General features: G+C 37.4%; 1 protein-coding gene across 2 annotated transcripts; it reads left to right on the top strand.

Annotated features, from left to right (window-relative positions):
• Window positions 1–1,313: 1,313 nt before the first annotated feature.
• On the top strand, window positions 1,314–24,169 carry LOC147070536 (uncharacterized). 2 transcript variants are annotated; one of them, XM_085949308.1, is made up of 10 exons: window positions 1,314–1,927; window positions 2,717–2,869; window positions 3,430–3,689; window positions 8,422–8,505; window positions 9,355–9,446; window positions 12,351–12,417; window positions 16,786–17,061; window positions 18,913–19,113; window positions 21,020–21,095; window positions 22,532–24,169. In XM_085949308.1, the coding sequence occupies exons 8-10, from the start codon at window positions 19,051–19,053 to the stop codon at window positions 23,104–23,106; spliced, it is 714 nt and encodes a 237-aa protein (XP_085805434.1). In that variant the 5' UTR covers window positions 1,314–1,927; window positions 2,717–2,869; window positions 3,430–3,689; window positions 8,422–8,505; window positions 9,355–9,446; window positions 12,351–12,417; window positions 16,786–17,061; window positions 18,913–19,050; the 3' UTR covers window positions 23,107–24,169. The 2 variants fall into 2 exon arrangements, with proteins under 2 accessions (XP_085805434.1, XP_085805433.1); XM_085949307.1 differs by having other exon boundaries at window positions 1,582–1,927; window positions 2,717–2,983; window positions 22,520–24,169.
• Window positions 24,170–24,330: the final 161 nt, after the last annotated feature.

Below are 24,330 nucleotides of genomic sequence, written 5' to 3'. Positions count from 1 at the left end.
AACTCTGGATAATGAATGCATTATCACGATACCTGCGATGTTTCGAATTGAAACGTCGATTTATGATCGAAATAATTAACATTGATGACATACTGCCGCTACGGCAGCTATCCAGGGTAGGTGTGTATCGAAGTATCAGCATTTATTGTGAGCCGAAAGCAGGCTTGCGTATCTACCTAATTGCCCATAGAATAGCAGATGCGCCGATGTTAATAGGTACCTACCTAATTCGTGAATTCATTCGACTCGGAATATTAATTCCCATTAAACGACAGGACAGTGGGAACCTATCGACATATACCTCTTATATAGTAACCTACTTACCTAATCTCAGAACGGCCACGAAAAGGGGCTTCATTCAATAGTCCTTGTCAATGACAAAATATATGTAGCTACTTACAACATAGGTACGGAATACACCATGACAATGCGTAGGAACCCAACAATCTATATAGGTAATCTTAATAACAAATCAGACAGCATCGCAGGACCCGCCCGACATGAAACCATGGCGGCAATAAGCCGTAATTACAAAACTTGAATGGAGAACCCAAATATTCAACCAGAAAAGTAGTAAACCCCCCCTTGAAAAATCATAAAAAAAAGAGAAGCCCAAACCCGCAGACATCATAAGCAATAATTGAGAGCATAGTAATAGAAACAACGAGTAGCAATGAAACAGTAGAAACATATGAGAAAATATCAGCGCAGGACACGTCCGATACGAACGAAAGACAATCCCCGCCCGCCCTCCTTCCAGATGTTTGGTAATGAACCGCGTCAACGATGATGGGGATACGTCGCTACCGACACGCAAATTTTCCAATTTTCACCTCAACTTCCAGGATATCGGTTTCACCTCATTTTTGAAGCTCTACAAGCAGATGTGCGCATTCGCAAAACTGTAAAATAATATTTTAACAATGCCAATCCTCTCACTTACCTAGATATAAAAAAGAGCTCACTCGATCTACGGTATGTCGTCATTTATCTGTCTATCCTGGCCGAAAACCGAAGACCAATCATGACGTATCGCCGCCCCGCATCTGCGCGCGGCGGAATTAAGATTAATTTAAACAGAGTAATAAGCGGGTATATTAAAATAAAATATACACCTGCGCGATACTTATATTCGCACAGGGTGCCGACAACATTTTATAAATTTATAATTTGCTCTTTACTGCGGGCGCGCGGTTAATTCAAACGACCACGTGACGCGAAGGCTACGTCTGTCGCCGCTTCGATGCGGCATCGCTTCGTTCGAATATTCAAGTGTGCGCGCGCAACCGATCCACAAAACGGAAGGATGCGTCAGTGCCTACACGAAAATTCTCCAATTTTCACCTTCACTTCCAGGATATCGTCTTTAGTTCATTTTTGAGGCTTTAAATACAAAGTTGTGCTTAGGCGGAACTCTAAAGTGACATTTTAAGAAAGTCATTCTTCTCACTTACTTCGGTATCGAAGACAATGCATCTTAATGCAGAAGCTTACTCCGATCTATACGTGTCCCGTTATTTATCCATCAAATTATCTATCCAATCATAGCGTAGTCACCGCCCCGCATGCGGCGCGGGCCGCATGTTACGATTGATTTAAACAGAGTAATCAGTGGGTATATTAAAATAAATTATACACCCTAGTGATGCTTATATCCGCATAGTACCGACAGCATTTAAAAAGTTAATATTCTCGTTATATTTTGTTACGCGCGCTTATATTCAAATGACCACGTGATACGATGATTGGTGATTGGTGTTTGCGCCCGTCGCCGCTTCCATCGCGTTTTTAAGTATGCGCGCGCAACCGATGTCTATTTATTTTTTAACGCCACAAAACGTTTCCATAGAACTGTCAATGTCAATATTTGCGCGCCGCAAATAAATTTCACCTGAGAAACATATTGTCTGCTCTATACGTATAAACAGTAAGTACCTATATTATGTATATATATTATTAAGATTTAGTTTATTAATTTTTCCGTGTCTTATCGAAGATATTTTTGACTAATTCAGAGTTTTAATATTTTTTTTAAAGAAAATCGATTTTTATAAAAAAAACATAAATGTGTATGAGTACATAACTTGAAATCCTTTTTATTTATATCAAATCTTAATTAATTAATACAGTTGAAATCGTAAATTATCAAAAAAATCTGTCTCAAATTGCAAACTTCGTATTTTTCCGCTAGGTGCCTCTGGTGAGTGGAGGTTATATCGCCTTTTTTGTTTTATGGTCATAATATAATATATTTTTCTATTCCAATAGGTATTAGTATATGTAATAGGAAAATAATTAAAAAAAAAAAATTACAAACATTTCAATTTCGTGAAAATATTGATTATTTATAATATGAAAGTGGTGATAGTGGAATTTGTTTTTGTTGCTGAAATTAGTAATTTATTCTGACAAAAAGATCTAAAATCCAAATTTCACTCGTGTGGAAATGAACATAATACCATAAATGTTACGTTTCTAAAATGTATTATTAAAAAAATATCCTTAGTCGTGGACTAATAAAACTTATTTCTAAAAAAAAGAGATGTCACTAGAAGTACAGAATTAAAATACAATCTAGATTTCTTCCCTCATCTTTTTGCAACCGGGCTTGGGACCGGCTTTGGCAGATTTAAAGAAAACAAGTGTTTTATTTTTGAATATTATTTTATTTGACATGGAATGAGATTTATTATAAGGTTATTGTATTGATTTTCAGCGGTACGATGGTCCTTCCGAGTCCAAGGCAGAGGAAAATACTGCGGCAGCGCCTGCTGCAGCGGGGGCGAATCGCGTCCGAGGTTGTATGAGGACAGTGGGGACGCGGGACAACGGCAACTATTCTTCCTGCCTCCTTGGAGCCGCATCTTATGTAATGAGATGTAACTTGGATTGGTGGCGGTGTTAGAGCGACAAACTGTGGCAGCTGGCAGCGTGCTGTGAAGCGTCTCAGCAAGCTACGGCATAACTACATGCCGTACCTTACGTAAAGATATACGTACATAGTAAAATGACTCTGAATGAATGGTTTATGACAATAATGCATGTTTTCACTAGGTAAGTGGTATGTTAACCAGCCTAGCGTTTTTATGATGACAGAAGTCCTCCAGATGGCCGATAGCTCTAATACCTATATTCTTAATACCGCATTCACTATTTCAATAGTATTATTTAACCATCAGACAGCCGAGACAGTCGAAGGCGATTGATTGCATCTGGACAATGGACGGTAAATACATACAGAGCCCCATTGCTGTTTCCAATATAACTTTCCTATCTCCGTAGTACATTCATTCATATTCAATAATAGTCCTGAAAATCTCTGAAATGTAAGGTTAGGCACCTAGTACCAACAAAAATCTCTGTACGTCAACACAGAGAACAATTTTTTTTAACATAAGTTCTTATATTATGATGTACATTTGTTGACAGCCATGAACGTGAAGAGAAAAGAAGACATAAGAAGAATTTATTGTTAAATTCATCGACATCTGTGTCACAATTAACACAATCAGCCGACTAAATTGCCTGATGAGGCACTAGAAGACAGAGGACCGTTAGACCATCAACCGTCAATGATCAACAACACTCCAGACGAGTTTACAGCATAGAAAAATGCCAATGGGGACATAGATTTTTTGATAGAAACCACAGAAGGTTCCATCTGGCACATCAAGCGGAAGAATACCATGGTAAGCCGAGACTTTATTATATCACAATAATTGAGTGCATTGGTAAAATCTAAAATAGTTATGTAGGTATTACATGACATCACCGTGTTCGATCCTAAGATCATAATATGGGCCTAATGGAGGTTGTATCTATTCAGATTTTTTTTTTTTACGAGCCACTTGCTCAAAATATTAGGATCGTACTCTTGACTCCAAACACACATTAGAAAACGTGTGAATTTGCCAGACCTGGGATTCGAACCATGGACCCACTGCATTATTAGAATCAATGTGCTCTGTGGCTGGCTGTAATTGGTAGGCAGGCACAGAAAAAAAGAGGTTTTTTTACCATCTTCAATCCTAAGGTCATATTGACACAGCGGAGGTTGTACAACAGTTTTTTTTATGGGGGATATGTTATATAAGCCACTTGCTCAACTTCCTCCATACTGTGGGTTCACTTGCAGACCCGGGATTTGAACCCGGGACCGACGGCACTATCAGCAGACACCCGATTGGTCATCGTGAACATGGTCAACCGCATTTACTTACAGATTATTATAACAGATGGAGAATAAATACAGGAACGACCATGTCCGATCCTAATAGGATCATATGGGCCTCCACAGAGTAGAGGTTTGTATTAACAGATTTTGTTTTTTTTTTACGAGAAATGGATGTCAGCCACTTGCTCAACCTATTAGGTCCATACCCTGACTCACACACAAATTGAAAAACAATATGTGTACTTGCCAGACCTAAGATTCGAACCTAGGACTCACGGCGTGATAGTCCAACGCTTAAGCTGCGCGCGGCCACAGTGGGTGTCGTATGTTTACTTACAGATTATTAAACAGATGGAGAATAAATACATCTGCCCACGGATGGTAAATTCCTATAAAATGTCTAGGTTATTTAGGCTTTGTTTAAATCAGCGATTTCCAAACTGGGAGGCGCGAAAAGTTTAACACAATTAATGTAGCCACAGGTTTGCAGTTTGCAAATTGCATAGTTTATACAACGGCCGCTAGTTATAAACTACATAAAAAAAATAATCCTATAAAGGTTGTTTGCAAACCTGATATAGATATGGAGACTAATTTTATAACAATTAAAAAAGGCGCGGTGCTACTTTATTTCAGGACTATTAAATAGTTTAAATATGTGGTTCTACGTTGCAATTTGATGGGTTATCTATATGATGATTGATATACTTAAATGATAACTCCCGTTTATAATTTAGGAAACACTACTTTAGAGCACCACACTGCCCTTAATCTCAGCGATAGGTAGGTGGGCCTGCCAAAGATACTGGCCTGGGGGCCCGCTTCAGTATGTGAGGCCCTTGATAAAATCCATTTGTCAATGAACGATGATGAATTTGGATTGAAAAGGAAAAATAGAATTATCATGCGATAATTCATTGAAACAAAAACTCTAGTTCAATTTTGGTTGAATCAAAGTGAAGAATAATATAATACTGATATAAAGTATCAACCTTATAAAGCCTATGTTTGAAATCTGACGACACTACGTTGTTCAGTAATTATTTGTCAGCCATCAACAGTGAACGCTCTCAGTGAATTTGTAAGCATGGAGAAAATTGGTCATAGTTATGTGATACAATACTTTCATTTGAAAGGCTTCAGTCCAACCAATATCAAAGCGGCACTAGATTCTACTCTGGGGGTGTCTGCTCCTTTGTTTACAACAGTAACATATTGGGTGGCTGAGTTTAATCGAGCTCAGACGAGCTGCCAATACGAACATCGCAGTGGTTGACCAAATGAGGTGACCACGCCAGAAATGGTGACGAAAATCCACAAAATGGTATTAGATGAACGTCGACTGAAATTGCGCGAGCTAGCAGACATGGTAGGCATTTCAAAAAGTGCTGTACATCACACATTGACTGAAAATTTGGACACGAGAAAGCTGTGCGCAAGGTGGGTGCCGCGATTACTCCGAAGTTTCACAACAATAAAGCAGAGTTTTTGCGTCTATTCATAACCATGGATGAAACATGGGTCCATCACTTCACAGCTGAGACGAAAGAACAGTCAAAATAATCGACTGAAAGGGGAGAATCGGCTACAAAGAAGGCGAAGACAGTTCCATCTGCAGGCAAGGTCATGGCGTCAGTTTTTTGGGATGTGCGTGGGGTAATTTTCATTGATTATCTTCAGAAAGGAAAATCAATCAACGGCGCATGTTATGCAAACTTATTGCAGCGTTTGAGTGATGAAATCAATATAAAACAACCGAATTTGGCGAAAAGGAAAAATTCGTTTCATCAGGACAATTCATCAGTTCACACATCCGTTATCGCGATCGCCAAAATCAATGAGTTAAAGTTCGAATTACTTCCTCACGCACCCTAATTGCCAGATTTAGCCTTCTCGGATTTTCTGTTTCCAAACTTGAAAAAATGGCTCGGTGGTAAAAGATTTGCCAACAATGAAGAGGTGGAGTCTGCGGTTGATGGCTATTTTGAGGAGCTCGACGATTCTCACTATACACAGGGTATCAAAGCTATTGAACATTGCTGGGAAAAGTGTATCGACCTAAAAGGAGACTACGTAGAGAAATACAAATATTTTTTCCTAAATTTTTTGTGTTTTCTTTGTTACGTCTGGTACTTCTGGGACTACCCTCGTAGGTAGCCGGTAACCTGCAGTGTTTCAGCTATTTCGCATAGAATGGCCGCAACTTGTGTATGTAGTGTAGCAGCCACATCTGAAATCGCTCTCCATATCCACTAGTATAACAATAATATTATGCTGTAACTTTTTATACATGGCAAAATTAAATTATAATGTTTATACAACAATGATTCGTGGATTGTATGCGCTACGAGCACATGGACCACCAGGTAATTAGTACCACTAGTATGGCTAAACATCCACACGCACACCATCGACCAACCGAATCGTTGTGTTGTTTTTACTGTACATTACTGTAATACTGTGAAATCTGTAAAATGTAAATATGTTTTAATAATAATCTAAGGTTATTGAAATCTGTAAAATGTAAATATGTTTTAATAATAATCTAAGGTTACCTAAGGTTATGTTTCAGATTGGCCGGGTGGTCATGTCCAGTTTGCAATATTTAGGTAGGTAGCCGGTAACCTGCAGTGTTTCACCTATTCCGCATAGAATGGCCGCAACTTGTTTAGCGGTCATATCTGAAATCGCTCTCCATATCCACTAGTAGATATAACTATAGTATTAAGCTGCAACTTTTTAAACATGACATTAAATTCAAATTTTGGTACAGTGAAAACAAAACAATGATTCGGTTCGTGGATTGTATGCGTACGAATACGTGTACCGTTGTCAGCACTACGAGCACATCAGTACCACTACTGATCATAATATCACTTCTGTTCACCAGATCTGTCCTATTAAGTTAAATATAAGTGAATTATTGTAATATACGCTCGTGGTCCACTTTCATAATGTTTTTTAACGTATTTTAAGCCGTGTAGTCATCTGAACTGCGACATGGTCATATTGCACTAACTACTACACTAGTGTTAATAAAGTCCCCTTTCGTCCGGTCAATCAGTCCACCTGACCTGAGCTGACAGATGAATTTCTTTCTCCTTTAAACATGTCCGCCCCCAGCTATGCACTTGCTAGAAAAGATTATATTAAAGATATTTCCATTCCATCTCAGCGAAGATGTGTCCTGCATCTCTACCGGAGTTGAGCTTCCTTCAATCCGGCTGGCCATGGACGATCTGAATAAATAAGAAAACAACAATCTTGCCTTCGGTTAGAGTATAGCAGTGCCGAGTGCGTAAAGAAACCAAAGCCTCTTCAATACCCGCAGCAATTTATTATTGCTCGATTTGGAATAAAGCCAATATGCTGTGTCAATGAGTAACGATTGTTTGTAAAAATATCCTCCAATTTGTGGAGACCAATACCTACAATCCAATTAAGAATGAAATTATTACAATATTATGCAATGTAGGTACATATTATTAAGATAATATTGTTTCTTGAGTTTCCACATGTCCCGAAAATTCATTGGTTTTGACAGATTCATCACAGCGCACAGAACAGTTTGCTCACACTCATTCTTCCACAATTGTATCAATATCATAATTCATCCAGACTTTACCTCCATCACAATTGGGTCGTACCTCATCTGCAAAATATAAACTTCCATGACATATCAGAAACTTAAGGTGTGGAAGGTAAGATGAGCACTCAGCTGAGAGCAAAAAACCAAAGACACAATAATATCATCACTGTTCTGGCAGAAGACATTAATTCGAAAAAGTGACATATTAAGTTAGTACCAAAATGTTCCTTATTTCAAACTTTACCGTCTGGAAACCTTCTTAATAAATAAACAGTCTTTATTTTAAAGTCATCCTTTTTACGATTACTTAATTAACTAACATGATAGACCATTATTTAAAACCTTTTAACAACTTCAAAGTCAAACTACTCAAAACTAGTATTCTCCAGTTAGTGTGTTCTGCCAGAACAGAGACGAATGTACCTATTGATTATATATTCTTACGTGTTGACAATGAACCATTTTTCTTTGGCACCCTGCATTGCTATATAAATTACTACATTATGAAGAAAAAACATATTTACATGAAATGCTATTTTTATAGGTTATATATAGGTACTTGTACTTTTATGGTATTCCACCACAAATAATAAACACCCCATTGGTTTAAATTACATGTTTAATTTTTAAATGTTAAAATTCTTCATTATTTTGCCAGTCGACAAGATTAAACTGGACGGCAGGGATGAGTACGGCTTACTCAGTGAATAGGTGCACGACACCATGTAGCAGCTGTATAAAGGTTTGTATTGAGATACAAGTACCCATATTTTTAATTAAACAGTACAGTAAAACCTCCATTTAATGGACATCAAACGAAATCGGTTGGTTCTGTTGTTGCGCTACTTTCTTCAGCAGTTTAAAATAGCCAAATTGAACAATGACTATTTACCGATGACACAAATTATTATTATAAAATTAAGATAAAAAATAATAACCAATGCAAAATGTTCCGCACCGCCCCTCTGATGTTCCTATGGGCTTATTAACAAGATTTTACAAAGACATATTATTAAATATGACATAATATTTATAATATGAAGTTTTGGGCCGAATACCATAGCTAGACTTTTCTCACCGTTTACGATCCACAATATTGACAGTTGATGAGATTTTTACAAACATTTGTTTCATTCAAGGAGTGAGACACCCGGAACTGTAAAATGTAACGACAGGTGTGCATTACATCATATATCCGTCAATGCGACACGGATAGACAATGCGATTTACATCTGGCATCTCCAAACTGACTTTGTCCGTCTGAGTCAATGCGATGTGTGGTGCACATGCAGCAGTTTTCAGCGCAGTTTGTCTTAGCCCCTAGGGAAAATTTAAAACATCCAAATTTAACAATCATTTTTGATTTAATTTTATCCTATTAATATAAGAATCTTATTATCCAGCAGCAAGCGGTAATGAGTGCGAATGTTTTGCATCGGATGAACATCCGCTTGCCCAAATCAAAACCAAATCAGTCCCGATCCAATTTATGTAGCGACAGGACACAACAATGACCTTTGAGTGACGTTGATGTGTAGACCTTTTGGGATAAAAATTACCTTCTAATGCATAAATATTGTATACATTTCAGATTAAATAAACCGTTTCCTGTGACGCACGTATGGACGACACGACAATATTAAAAGAAGAGTTGCTCTACTCATCTGTTGTATTCATATGATGGTAATTATAATTTATAACTCTCATTAAAACATTAATCTATAAAAATAAAATGTGTCAATATAGCCAATAGCCTATTTTTTTGTAATTTTTCTGGAACAAAAACAGCAATTAATTGTATTAGAGAAATAAAAGCATTTTGAGACACTAATATAAACCCTATAAAATATTTATGAATTATTGACAACGAATGTCTGCACGTTTTGAAGAAAGCGTTTTCATTGCGCTTCATCCGGTTCCGGACCGTTTGCCATACACCTTTTCTTCTTCTTCAGTCTTGCGATGTTCTGTCTTGCATGTTCTTGTATTGGATGTTCTTGTATTGGATGTTCTCGTCTTGCATGTTCGGTCTTGCATGTTCGGTCTTGCAATAGTGTCTTCCATGTTCTATCTTGCATATACTGTCTTGCGATGCTCTCTCTTGCAACGCATCAGGGTCTTGCGATGTCCTGGTTTAGCCGTACAAACATGTGTATCTGATCTGGGTCGCTGTATAAAAATTTATAATTAAAATAAAACGCATGTTTTTCGGCGAAAACAAAAATATTTATTAGATGGCATATTGCCTGCCACCACGCTTTGAAAAAAGCGATTTCGATCCCCATTCGGTTATATCACAGACAACGCGCATCAGATCAGGGTTGCATCAGGGTCCCCTCCAGATTTCGATTCCCATTCCGTTCCATCACAGGCGACGCGCATCAGATCAGGATCGCATCAGGGTCTTGCGACGTTCTGGTTTAGCCGTACAAACATGTGCATCAGATCATGGTTGCTGTGAAAAAATTTATTATTAAAATAAAACACATGTTTTTCGGCGAAACCAAAGTATTTATTAGATGGCATATTGCCTGCCACCACGCTTTGAAAAAAGCGATTTCGATCCCCATTCGGTTATATCACAGACGACGCGCATCAAATCAGGGTTGCATCAAGGTTGCATCAAGGTTGCATCAGGGTCCCCTCCAGATTTCGATCCCCATTCCGTTCCATCACAGGCGACGCGCATCAGATCAGGATCGCATCAGGGTCTTGCGACGTTCTGGTTTAGCCGTACAAACATGTGCATCAGATCATGGTTGCTGTGAAAAAATTTATTATTAAAATAAAACACATGTTTTTCGGCGAAACCAAAGTATTTATTAGATGGCATATTGCCTGCCACCACGCTTTGAAAAAAGCGATTTCGATCCCCATTCGGTTATATCACAGACGACGCGCATCAAATCAGGGTTGCATCAAGGTTGCATCAAGGTTGCATCAGGGTCCCCTCCAGATTTCGATCCCCATTCCGTTCCATCACAGGCGACGCGCATCAGATCAGGATCGCATCAGGGTCTTGCGATGTTCTGGTTTAGCCGTACAAACATGTGCATCGCAGACGACATCTGGAGAATCCTCTTCTTATCCAGATTGTATGCTATCAGTCCTGTCCCTCGTTTTCTATATGACAAAAATAAACATTGAAGGATCTTGCCCTTCGTTAGCCAGACGATGGTATGACAGTGATTATAGGAAGTGCTGTAGAAAAACAGGCGATTATGATATTATATACATCGAATATGATGATTGGATGCTGTGTATTGAATTTTTTGAGTTCCCACTGTGTCCAGAGAAACTGTATTTCATTAGTTTTAGCCGATTCATCACGCCACACACGTTCATTAAAATTACAAGTGTTTTTCTTCTACAATCGCACCAATTTCATAAACCATTCAGACTTCACTCGGTCACCATTCAATTTTCAATCATCCTTCGAGAATAGCTTCTACTTCAAAATACAATCTTCGAAGATACAGTAGAAACCGAAGTGAGAATGAAAATAAGTATGTCGTATCTTGCAAGTTGATAGTAAAATCAGCTGTTTTTCTTTTCTTCAGCAACCTGCATTAATCTAATTTTTTGGTTCTTGTGTGGTATATCAACAATAATAATAAATTCTGTATTATAATGACTGTCTGGAATAATTCATTTAAAATTTTTTAATACAAGGCTACATTACTAATGTAATACATACGTATTACATTTCACCATTTCACAGTTTGCCTCGAGCTTTTGTAGCGAAAGAGGATGGCTGTATAGCATTGAGATCAAACATTTGATACCTAATATTGCTGTCATTATTATCAGATACGACTTGATACTTTCACATTTCTGATACGGGCACCTACTTACAAATTTTCTACTTTTGAACCATTCAAAATTTTATAGAAATATATAAGATGATTGGTGAACTGTGATATGGCAAACTGAATATGTACAACTTTCCAGATATGACTTACTTTGTATGTGTTTGCTTTCGCTCATCTTTCCTAATGTTGTTGATTCTACGTGCACCAAATTTGCTAGACAACTATGCACTTAACGCTCAGTGAATAAATCAATTGTTGTAGCATTAACAAAAGACTTGTTTTAAAACGATTGTAACGGAGTTGGAAAACATGTATTTTTCAAGTAATGTAGAAATTCCACCAAACATCCTCCAATGAAAATCCTATGATATCTGATGAATATATGATATATGATGATAATATATGATGAATCCTATGAAAAAAATATGATAATATAATACCAATTGTGTCAGTTCGCTTATTCAGACCCGGCGATGTCCTGTGGGGATAGAGGCAGGGATGGAAGAGAGATCCGATTGAAAACGCACAAGTGTTCAGCATTGCTGATCCTTGGTATTGGACATAGATTAATAAGGTTATGTATTAGAATAAATTCTCCGACAAACTAATAGGTAGTATGTCTGCATATGACATTTAAGTAATATTATATTTAATTCTACTGTCATGTAAGTAGCTGGTAGTGAATTCACTGTATGCACAGGGGCGGAAAAATTGATTGGTCAATAAGATTCGTTAATATTTTCCTTTCATTTGTTTTCTTTCCTTTATCTTGCAGTATGCTGATGGACTGCACTTCGCCTAAGGACTTAAAAGGAATCTCACACTAAAACTAAGGAGGTGTTGTGAGTATGCCATGTCACATGTCGTCGCTATAGGATTTATTTGTCGAATATCCGTTTTTGTCGAAATCGAAATTTTAATGCAAAATATTTTTTTGTATCTAAATGGATCAGAACCATCCTTTTCTTTAAATTGCTTTTTAATGAAAACAGTATTCATATGCTGTGAAAGAACAATTTAAATACCTCCATGTATTTAAATATAGGATAATGAAATTTGCTTTTCGTCTCCTGGACATTTGACATTTGGTCTATTCGACAAACCAATCCTAAAGCGACGATGTGTCTTTCGTGATAATAGTATTATAAAATAACATATCAACTTCCATATGTGTCGCTGAGTTTCAAAACCCTCTATAACACCTTTTTGAAATAATTGAGATATATATCAATGGATTCGTTATTAAAATCTCTACATGAAAATTTTATTGTGTCTTTCAAAGTCCGCTACGATTGACTGTCATTTATGAAAGAAAATCAATGTGTCAATCAATTCACGCTATAACAACATTCAAAGTCCCCTATAACACAACTGACCAATAAGAAGCGAGAATCAGACGAAATGCAACATGGCCGCCAGTACATTTATGTTGTGAGTTGCGGTAGGAGTTCTCTTTTATTGATTTGATATTCTTTCGATTTATAGTCTTAAAATGTGTGACGAACTTATAAATATGGTTAAATCTCCAGTTAATAAAGCTAGGAAGAGGTTGAGCCAACCAAAATCTTGGAAAGTCAACGAAATACGCCGAAAATGGTAAGTTAAATTAGACATAAATGTGTTAAAAATGCGCGGGTATTCATTTGAATTTCCAGTGGCGTGTAACTCAATTATGAACTGGTTAAAACTGTTCTTTTCTCTAATATATTTTTTACAAAGAATAAATTGTCACGAAACCATTTAAAATTCTCGTTCTAATGCTAAATATTGATACCCATATTACAGATACCCAGATACAAATTAATATAAAAAGTTACTAAATACGTTATCTGCAAATTTTAGCTAATTAACTGTTTCATTAAATTTCAGATATGAATCTTTTTAAATGAAAAGTTTGCCTAAATTCCCTACTTGTGGACATGCGACAAAACCATTTAAATGCATGGAAATCAGCAATCAAGATTGTTTTTCGAAGCTTTTTACAAAAATACTGAAAAACTCCGGCAGGATTCTTTCATACTAAAATTTTGCAAAAGTTCCGAGGTTAAAAAAAGAAGACCGACAGTGCACATAAAAATATGTCAATTAAATACTTTGTGCGGTTATCCAACAGTGGTGACCTTATTCCTGTGTGCCGAAAATCATTTCTCAACATTCTTCTTCTTCTTCTTTCACCCTGTCACGTCCCAACATTGGGGCATAGGGCAAGCACAAGTTGGCGCCACTTCCCTCGGTCCATCGCCAACTCCTGTGCCTCCCGCCATGTCAGACCTGCAGCACGTAGGTCGCTTTTGTAGCATCGCTGCAGGGTGAGGGAGGGCCGGCCACGGCGACGGAACCCTTGAGGCTGTGCCACAAGGGTACGAAGTGCCGCACTCTTTGGCGGCATCCGGAATACATGTCCCAGCCACGTGAATCGTCTCTTCTCAACATACTCGTCATTAAAAAAGATCGTGTACAAGGGATCCTAAAGAGGCATTTCCAAAATGGTGGGACCATGCCTGTTGAAAATAGAGGCGGAGATCATCGCAGTATTAAAAATGCTAGAAAAAAAGTGAAAGTGTGCGAATTTATTGTGTCCTTTAAAGGAAGTGAACCACATTACTGTAGAAACAAGTCGGTCGGCCGCGTTTATTTATCTGCTGAGCTGAGTGTGAGAAAGTTATGGCTAATGTTCAATAAAAAAAATGCTGAAAAACAAGACTTACAAGTTAAACAAAAATATTTAAGGGACATATTTAATAAAATGTACAACATCGGGTTCGGAAGTCCTAGAACTGATGTTTGTTCAACGTGCCTGGAGTTCCAAGAACTCATGAAGACTGGAAAGTGTCAGTCAACTAAAAATAATGCCATCATGTCAATGAGAATCCACAAACTAAAAGCAAAAGCTTTCTATGAAATTTTGAGAATAAAAAAAGAGGGCACTCTGTCAATTTCGTTTGACTGCCAAAAAAATATGTCTTATTGCCGAAATTACCGGATCAAAGTGCATATTTTAGCCGTCAGTGGAATTTTTATAATTTTACTATTGTCACAGGTAGTTCAAAGGACAAATTGATGAAAGAAAATGTGCACTCATACTACTGGACGGAAAATGAACGCCCAAAAAGTTCAAACGAAATTTCCAGCGCCGTTTACCACCGATTGTGCAATACAGATATGTACATATCGTATATATACCGATGGCTGCGGGGGACAGAATAAAATCTCATCGATGATTTATATGCTCAGTCAATGGCTAGTCGCAAAAGCTCCAAGTAATATTAACCGTATTGAGCTCATTATGCCAATTGTTGGACACACACTCGTATATCCCTCCAGATAGAGTTTTTGCTCGCATTGAAAAAATCCTCAAGAAAAAGGAGATTATTGTAGATCCAGACAACTATGTAGAAGTAATAGCAGAAAATTCAACTGTCTGGAATTTAGGAAAAAAACATCGAGGTGTTTGACTGGAAACATGATTCAAAAATATATTTAAAACCGACTGGATCTTGGCATTTCCCTTTCAACAAGTCAAAGAGATTTTTCATAACCAAACACAAAACCAATATTATTAAAGTGCAAGGTGAAATATCGTACAGATCAGAAATTTTAAATGCGAAGGGGGTTTTAAAAAGAGGAAAACGTGTGGGCTTAGCGACTCCTTCGCTCGTTTCACCAGGATTAGTAGCAAATAAGAAAAAAATAGCTGATGTCCAAAATTTGTTAAAGAAACACTATGGGCAAAATTGGAGAGATCTAGAAAGTTTAATATTTTATAAAGACATGGAGAATTTCCTGAATTATGTTAACAAGGAGAAAATGAAGTTTATTTTTCTGTATAAAACTCTATAAAAACCTTTTGATGGGTAAACGTTATCACCTTATCACTTATCACATATTCAGCAGTGGCAGTGTTATGTTATTTAGAATATATTCAGTATGATTTTGTGAAGAAAACAGTTTTTTGTCAAGCACGCCACTGTTTTAAAGAAAATATTTAGCTCTACAGTATTATTCAAATGGTTGTTCTGATATTAAATTTGATACTTTTCATAACATGTGAGCACCAAACCCCATAAACCGATTTATTGGTCAGACACTAATGCGCGACGATAAACCATGTAAATTATTATATTTTGGAGCATTTTTCAATGACGCCATTCACAAACAGCACTTGTATGTCATCAATGTGCAGGTACTGCGAAATGTTTTATAATTTATTACACATAATAACGTAGTTACTTTATAAGTATAACAAATACCTTTCACATGTTTCAAGTGGTGATGTACTGGCTCAGCGCGGTGACGGATTATTTGACTCACTTATTTACATGTTATCGACTTATAAAAAATGTTATAAAAAATAAAGAAGGCAAACAATTAATTTTCTCAAGTAAAATATAAAATAAATGAATGAAACATGTTTGCAGTCAAATTATGAGAGTACGGCGGCGTCACTCATATTTTTTAAAACCAATGTAAGTATATATTTTATTTTATATTATTTTTGTGACAACGATAAAATATGCTATACATACAGTGTTTTTTATGTAAATTGCATTGTATTTTTAATTGAATTATTTTTACTAATTTTTAATTACCTATGTATTTATATTAAAGTTTTCCCTTAAATTTCCCTGTAATAATAGGAACAAAATGACAATTTTTTTTTCATTTTACTGCTATTTTAGAATATGTACCTAATTATAATACTAATTTTAAACGAATAAAACCTTTATTAAATAAAAATATGTAACTTTTTCGTCCTGCCACGCGCCACCAATGGAAGATTCCGTCTTTAAGTTGTCAAAAGTTTCCCTAACAAAATACGCTATAACCTTCAATGAGTATTTCAAAAACCGCTATAACACTATGTAACTTACAAAACCCGCTATAACCAAACATTTAAGTCTTTTATTTAATCAGTGGACTAGAATACAATATAAATAGATATGCAAAATATTTCCAAAAATGATCTATCATTGGGCAAAAAAAGAAAAACATCGATAATTCCTTTATCCATAAACTGAGAAGTTTTTATTGACTTTCTAAACAAAATGAAAAGGTGTTATAGGGGGTTTTGAAACTCAGCGACACATATATTATATAATATAGGTAAGTATATTTTGATATTAGTGCTATTCTCTGTATAATAGTGTATAACAGAAATATAAAAAGAAAGTCCTCATATTCAGATTTATTATAAAGTTATTGTGTTGAAGTTTCAGCGGTACGATGGTCCTTCCGAGTCCCAAGATGGAGGAAAATAATGCGGCAGCGCCGGCGAGGGCAGCGAGGGCAGACCGCGTCCACGGTTGTATCAGGACAGCGGGGACGCAGCTGCGTCGACAGTGGACTGGAAACAATGTCGGCAAACGGCAGCAATTCTTCCTGCCTCCTTGCAGCCACATCTTATGTAATGAGATGTAACTTAGATTGGTGGCGGTGTTGGAGCGACAAACTGGCAGCTGGCAGCGTGCTGTGAAGCTTCTTAGCAAGTATGGCTACGTGGCGTATCCTACGTAAAGATATACGTACATAGTAAAACGACTCTTATGCATATAAGAATAATGCATGCTTGCACTAGGTATGTGCTTAATACATTGGACGCTAAAGACGTGCCCATTCAACTTGTTGACTGCTGAGCATTTAATTACTATTTAATTACCTCATTGTACATCATATTTTCTCTTTATAGGTTTTTAATATTATCGCTCACTTATTGTAATGCAAACCATAAACCGATGTGCCCATATATAGGCGATAATACAGACAATGCACTGGCCTGAACCCAAAGCTTAATATGAACTAAAGCCATTATAAAATAACTTAAACCATGCTAATCGTTTTCGCCATGCGTAAGTTCCAGAATACTGTGCGCCAACCCGGTAAAATAACATATTGGTGTGAGTAGAGAGCAATTATTACAGATTTGAATTATGGTTTGTTATTATAGACTCTACAGCTTACTTTTCATGCTTCAAATAATGTTTAGTATCATATTTAGCAATCTCGTATGTAAAATGCCTGTAAAACTAAAAACAATAGAATTCATTATTTTCTAAATTTAAAATGGTTAAATAATATAATACAATATTGGCAAGATATTTGGATTTATGTGTACCTACTCCAATTTAAATCAGAGAAGATAAAAATAATTTTGCTACACCTACCGCATTTCTGGAAAATTAATATTTCATTATCCTATGTGTTGATGATGTTGGCGTGATGATGTCGGTTACTTATAATATAGAAAATTATTAATTCATGAATTCTAGTGATAAGCTGATGATCTTAATACTATTTCACAAAGTGCAGTTTCATAATAATAGTGATCATTATTCATACAGTGTACAAATTGCTAAAGATAATGTCCGTACTTATATAGATTAAGATGGTCTATAAGAAATATATATCGTTTCTTAATAAAACTAAACCAATTGGCATTTAAGTAACTCGCAACATGTTTTATCAAAAATATGAAATAAACAGGTAATTTCCCTAATGTCAACCATTTTTCAATAAGGTAAGTTTCCAGCGGAACCTCAAAAATCACAATCCAAAAAATCACCGGCCGCCACTGCTCCAGATGACCGATAGCTCTTAATACCTATATTCTAAAATACCGCATTTACCATTTCAATAGTATTATTTAACCATCAGACAGCCGAGACAGTCGAAGGCGATTGATCAGTGACGTCCCTAGATAAAATGCCGCCCATAGGCAGCGCCAAAACGCCGCTCAATTTTTTAGACAGTATTTTTATCATCCTTTCATGAGTCCATTATCTAAGAAATGTGTTGTATAGATACATTACTAACAAAATATCAGACTGCAATTATTCACAAATCTGCACGTGTCGTCTCTGGTCACCAAAGACGTCGAAGGGCAACGGAAGTAAACTAGATATCGCGAACCCGATAAAACCAGTGAGCTGTTTTTTTAATGGAAAGATATTTTCGTTATTATGTACCTACTAAGTTTTGGTAGCTAATTCTGTATATATATGCCAAATGATTCTCCTCGATTTGCCGCCCTTCGAGTAACTTCCGCCCCCAAGCGACGCTCAATCTGCCTACCCCCACGGGACGTCACTGCGATTGATTGCATCTGGATAACGGATGGTAAATATATACAGAGCCCCAATGGTGTTTCCAATATAACTTTCTTATCTCCGTAGTACATTCATTCTTATTCAATATAGTCCTGAATGCCAATTTACTAAAATCTCTGAAACGTAGGTTAGGCACCTAGTACACCTAGTACCAACAAAAATCTCTGTACGTCAACATCAGAGAACAATTTTTTAAACATAAGTTCTTATATTACGATGTACATTTGTTGACAGGCATGAACGTGAAGAGAAGACCTGCACCACACATTAACTCAACCGGCCAACTGCAGAGCCTGATGAGGCACTAAAAGATAGAGGACCTTTAGACCATCAACCGTCAATGATCAACAACACTACAGACGAGTTTACAGCATGGAATTTTTGATAGAAACCTCAGAAGGTTTCATCTGGCACATCAAGCGGAAGAATACCATGGTAAGCCGAGACATTAATATATCAGTCCAATAATAATTGAGTGCATTGATAAAATCTAAAATAGTTATGTAGGTATCACATGACATGACCGTGTTCGATCAAATGGGCCTAATGGAGGTTTTTTATATTTACGAGCCACTTGCTCAACATTAGGATCATACTCAAACTCAAATATAATCAAACACACATTAGAAAACGTGTGAATTTGCCAGACCCGGGATTCGAACTAGGGTCCCACTGCAATATTAGCATCATTGTGCTGTGGCTGGCTGTAATTGGTAGGCAGGCAACAGAAAAAAGACGTTTTTTTATGATCTTCAATCCTAAGAAGGTCATATTGACACAGAGTGGAGGTTGTACAACAGTTTTTTTATGAGAGGGATATGTTATATAAGCCACTTGCTCAACCTATAACCTCCATACTATGGGTTCACTTGCAGACCCGGGATTTGAACCCGGGACCCACGACACTATCAGCAGACACCTGATTGGTCATCGTGAATGGTCAACCATATTTACTTACAGATTATTAAACAGAAGGAGAATAAATACATCTGCCCACGGTTGGTATTTCTTATTTCCTATAAAATGTCTAGGTTATTTATTTTATTTCTCATGAAGGTAGGCTTTGTTTAAATAATCAGTTTTCGTCACTGCCTAATGTAAGTTATACAAAAATCAAGTTTTGGGATATCAGTCAATCGATGGGCATTTTACACGAGCAGGATAAACGCCACAAGTCACCGCCTACCGACCACACCATTTATAAAGAACCATTGGTTTTTTGGTTTATAGCCTGTCTACACAGACATTTTACCGCCCTGCACCCGTCATGTTTCAGATTGGCCGGGTGGTCATGTCCAGTTTGCAATATTTGGGTAGGTGGCCGGTAACCCGCAGTGTCTCACCTATTCTGCATAGAATGGCCGCAACTTGTGTAGCGGTCACATCTGAAATCGCTCTCCATATCCACTAGTATAACAATAGTATTAAGCTGTAACTTTTTAAACATGGCAACATTAAATTATAATTTTGGTACAGTAAACACAAAACAATGATTCGGTTCGTGGATTGTATGCGTACGAATACGTGTACCGTTGTCAGCGCTACGAGCACATCAGTACCACTACTGATCATACTATCACTTCTGTTCGCCAGATCTGTCCTATTAAGTTATATAAGTGAATATATTTGAAGCCCTGTAGTCATCTGAACTGCGACATTGTCATATTGGACTAACTACTTTACACTAGTCTTAATAAAGTCCCCGTTGGTCTGGTCGGTCAGTCCACCTAACTTGAGCTGACAGATGAATATTTTCTTCTTTAACCATTGTACCACCGCATGGCGTTTCCAAGAATACCTGTCGCTTGCCGGTCTTCTTGCGTCGAGACTAGAACTTACATAGACGATATTATTAAATATGACAAAATATAATATGAAGTTTTGGGCCGAATACCATAGGTAGACTTTTCTCATTGTTCACGATCTACAATTATTCTGACAGTTGATGACAATGTGATTTTTGCAGCTGTTAATGACCTAGAGTCTGAGTCAATGTGGTGTGTGGTGTAAACGCAGCAGTTTTCAGTGCAGTTTGTCTTAGCCCGGAGGGAAAATTTAACAATTATTTTTGATATAATTTTATCCTATTAATATAACAATCTTATAAACAGGAGCGAGCGGTAACGAGTGCGAATGTTTTGGATCAGATGAACATCCACTCGTCTGAATCAGTCCGTTACATCAAGGTTTCATTATATTTTACTACCTTTGAGTAAGAGAATGAACCGTCCCAATCCAAGCGACAGGAGACAACAATGACCTTTGGCTGATGTGGTGACCTTTTGTGATAAAAATTCTTAATCTCCTTCCTTCTAATACACAAATATTGTAACCATTTCAGATTAAACAAACTGTTTCCTGTGACGCACGTATGGACGACTCGACAATATTAAAAGAGTTGCTCTATTCATATGATGGTAATTATAATTTATTGTACTCTCATTAAAACATTAATCTATAAAAATGAAAGTGCCAATATAGACATGGTAGGAAATATGTAGATGCAATGACCTGTCTTTTCCCATCTCATAATATAAAATATCTGCACCCGAGAAGCATACGGATGCAAGTCCATAATTTAAAGAAATGACTTACTGATGACAACTTTATAGGTAATGATCATGTTTATCAGTGGCAGAGAGATGCAAGTCCTATCTTAGAGAATAAAGGAATTTCAATGATGTATACAGATGCAACAACCATAACTCATTAGAAGCAGAAGGGTGTACATGGACTTGCATCCTTATGAATCAGTAAACTTACGCATCATTATTGATCATTATATTCTTGTTTCTTCTCAAAGAGGAAACGCAAAAGGTACAAAGCATGTCCCAGGGTGAGTACATTTTTCATTTATAAATTTTGAAAAAAAAACGATGTTGCCATATGTACTTAGATCTTTATACTGTTTTATCCGTACCACGTATAATTTTCAATCCATACAATACTAAAAATATTGTTATTTTTGTACTGAATATTCTGACTGAAAATGAATTGCCTTATGTCGAAGAATTACCCGGATCAAAATTCAGCAAGGCTTACATTAGTTGAACCAATATACGACTCTGACAAAGATCCTGGATAGACCATCAATAGCTCTACCGAGTCGGACAATAAACACTGTATTATTCCCCCGGTTCATTTAGAAGAAATCCGTATCCCCATTCATTTAGAAGAGACTGATATTCTTATTTTGGAAGAATTATCAGCTCAAAAGAAATCAGTTGGGAGAAAACGTGTGATTAATCAGGCTGAATAGAAGAGACAGCAGACAAAAACCAAACGCCTCACAGGAGTTCAATACAAGTCTGCTGTTAGCAGTAAGTGGTTACCGGCCAAAGTATTGAAAAGTAGATGCAATCAGCGTTGTCAGAGAGACTGTAATTTGATAACAAACCAACAAAGAAATTGAAGCACATGAGAAGTTTTGGAAAACGGAAAGTTGGGATTTACATCGTCAACGTATTGTGTCATTAATAGATATTGAAGTCATTTAACGATTACGGCTAAGGAATAATTCAAAGCCGTTTATTAGAAAACAAACAAGGTATTATTTTTTGGCTTTAGAGATGAATCAAAATAAAATAAGAGTATGCAAGACAATGTTTCTCAACACTTCCTCCAGTCACCCTCGCAATAAATAAAAACTACAGTGCACGGGCACGGTTCTGCCTCCAGATGGTAGGGGTCGGCACCCTCAGCAAATAAGCTGGATGATAATATCATAAAATCTATAGTCAGTCATATCATATCATTTCCCAATTATGAGTGTCATTATTCTCGTGAGAGAGGCAGCAGAAAATATCTGGGAATTGAATTTGAATTATCATTTGAATGTAAGCGTTGATACCAGATAAAGGTCTCCGACAGGAGACTACCTCAAAGGGCGGACCGAACCATCAACTTTCCCAGAACACCACAGCCTACGTCCACTCTTCGCGGTTCTCGCAACCCTCGTCCGAGCAGAGCCCGCCTACTCAAATCCGAATTCAAATTCGTCCACGGTTCCGCCAACACAGACGCGGTATGTCGAAAACGGCCGCTAGCGCCGCCACTACTCAATCCGTCGGTAAAACAGGGAGAGGTTCGCGACCGAGAGCAACAGGACGCCACGATCTATCAGTTGGATGGGCGCGAAAAGCTCTCTTGCCCCTGACGCCGAACGAACAGCATCGACCGAAAAATCTCTCTTCAATTGGACGCCGGACAGCTAGCATCGCCTCTGCTTGCCTCGGACGCGAAGCCAAGCCAGCATCTACCTCCAGCCCAGCAAGCATTTCTCGCCTCGGAGTCGGACGCCGAGCGACAAGCACCTCCAGCCCAGCCAAAAGACGGCATCGGCAAGCCGCAAGCCCTGACTCTCTTGCCTCGGACCCCGAGCATAAGCATCTTCAGCCTTCAGCCGAGAAAAGCAGCCTTCAGCAGTGAAGCCAATAGCCAGCAAAAACCGCGTCTACAACCGCCAACGACTACCCTGCATAGCGATAAAATAAACTACTGCCAGCAACCACAACATGCGTTTCTCTCAATTCCACCCCGCTGCTGGCCTGCTAGTGAAACGGCCTTCACCATTCTCCTTGACGGAGAAAGGCTGGCATCAGCGTGATGTTCCAACATTACTAAATTCAACTTTTTCGAGTTTTCATCCACCAGCTAACGATACCTGTGATGTCTGTGACCAGTTTATGGTAAAATTAAAAAATGCAAATGAGACGGACAAACAAAAGCTCGAGGAAAAAAAATTAACATATCAACGAAGCAAAATTACGATACGATTTGAAAAAATCGAAAAAGTTTCGAGCAAAGACATCATTTTCTGAAATCATCTTCCCTGTCCGTTTTTGACAAATGCCCAATCATTTTATTTTAAAAATATTGTGGGTTTTCAACAAAACCATTCTTGACAGCATAAATGAAAAGGCATATTGCTGTATGTGGAATGAGTCAGTTGGTGCCAGGGAGGCAAATGAAGTGGCGTCTTATATCCTTAAATGGATATATGATGACATGGGAGATGATGTGGAAGAAATAACTATCTGGTCTGATAACTGAATATGGCATCACTTTATACTGGTTCCCAATCACCTTTCATGGTAGGTACGAAAAGAGAATGTTGATGGCGAGGATTTCCTATTATCCACGGTGGTCTAGCTGCGAGCTGACGCTAATATGCCGGGGGGGTGGGATATTATTATACAAAAACACTTTTCAGCAAAATTGTTTCAAACAACTTGCCGTAAGAAGAAAAAAGAGAGGTGTTTTGACTACTCCAAGTGTAATACCCCGAGTGAATAACAATTCATTACCTTTAAGTACCGCTTAGTTTGCAGATCTGCAAAAAATGTTGCAGTGGATCCCAGAACCACTGCACTTTTTTTACAAAAACATAGGTCACAAAAATTTGACATTGAATGATGAACATTGAAAGTTAAATTGTTTATGTAGCACTGTAATTTTTTTGATTTATTAATGTTAATAAAAAAAACTTTATAACTGCATTGGAGTTCTTAATAACCTATAATGATTGCTTTCTAACTTTTCATTAACCATAACAGTATTATACACACATTGATCCTGTAGATCAGTGCTCCGCAACCGTTGTACCGCGGCACACTAGTATGCCGCGAGACGTTGCTGGCTGTGCCCCGGCGC

Source organism: Rhyacophila brunnea, unplaced genomic scaffold (assembly GCF_057557595.1).
Source record: "Rhyacophila brunnea isolate RB1 unplaced genomic scaffold, BYU_Rbru_1.0 scaffold_213, whole genome shotgun sequence".
Taxonomy (NCBI): Eukaryota; Metazoa; Arthropoda; class Insecta; order Trichoptera; family Rhyacophilidae; genus Rhyacophila; species Rhyacophila brunnea.
This window is presented reverse-complemented; position numbering and strand designations above follow the sequence as displayed.

Bases quoted from the DNA above. Each gene is read 5' to 3' on its own strand.
- LOC147070536 (XM_085949307.1), top strand. From the start codon at position 19,051: ATGGAATTTTTGATAGAAACCTCAGAAGGTTTCATCTGGCACATCAAG. The intron at 19,114-21,019 runs GTAAGCCGAGAC...TAACCATTTCAG, and splicing joins TCAAGCGGAAGAATACCATG to ATTAAACAAACTGTTTCCTG. The intron at 21,096-22,519 runs GTAATTATAATT...TTTGAATGTAAG, and splicing joins GTTGCTCTATTCATATGATG to CGTTGATACCAGATAAAGGT.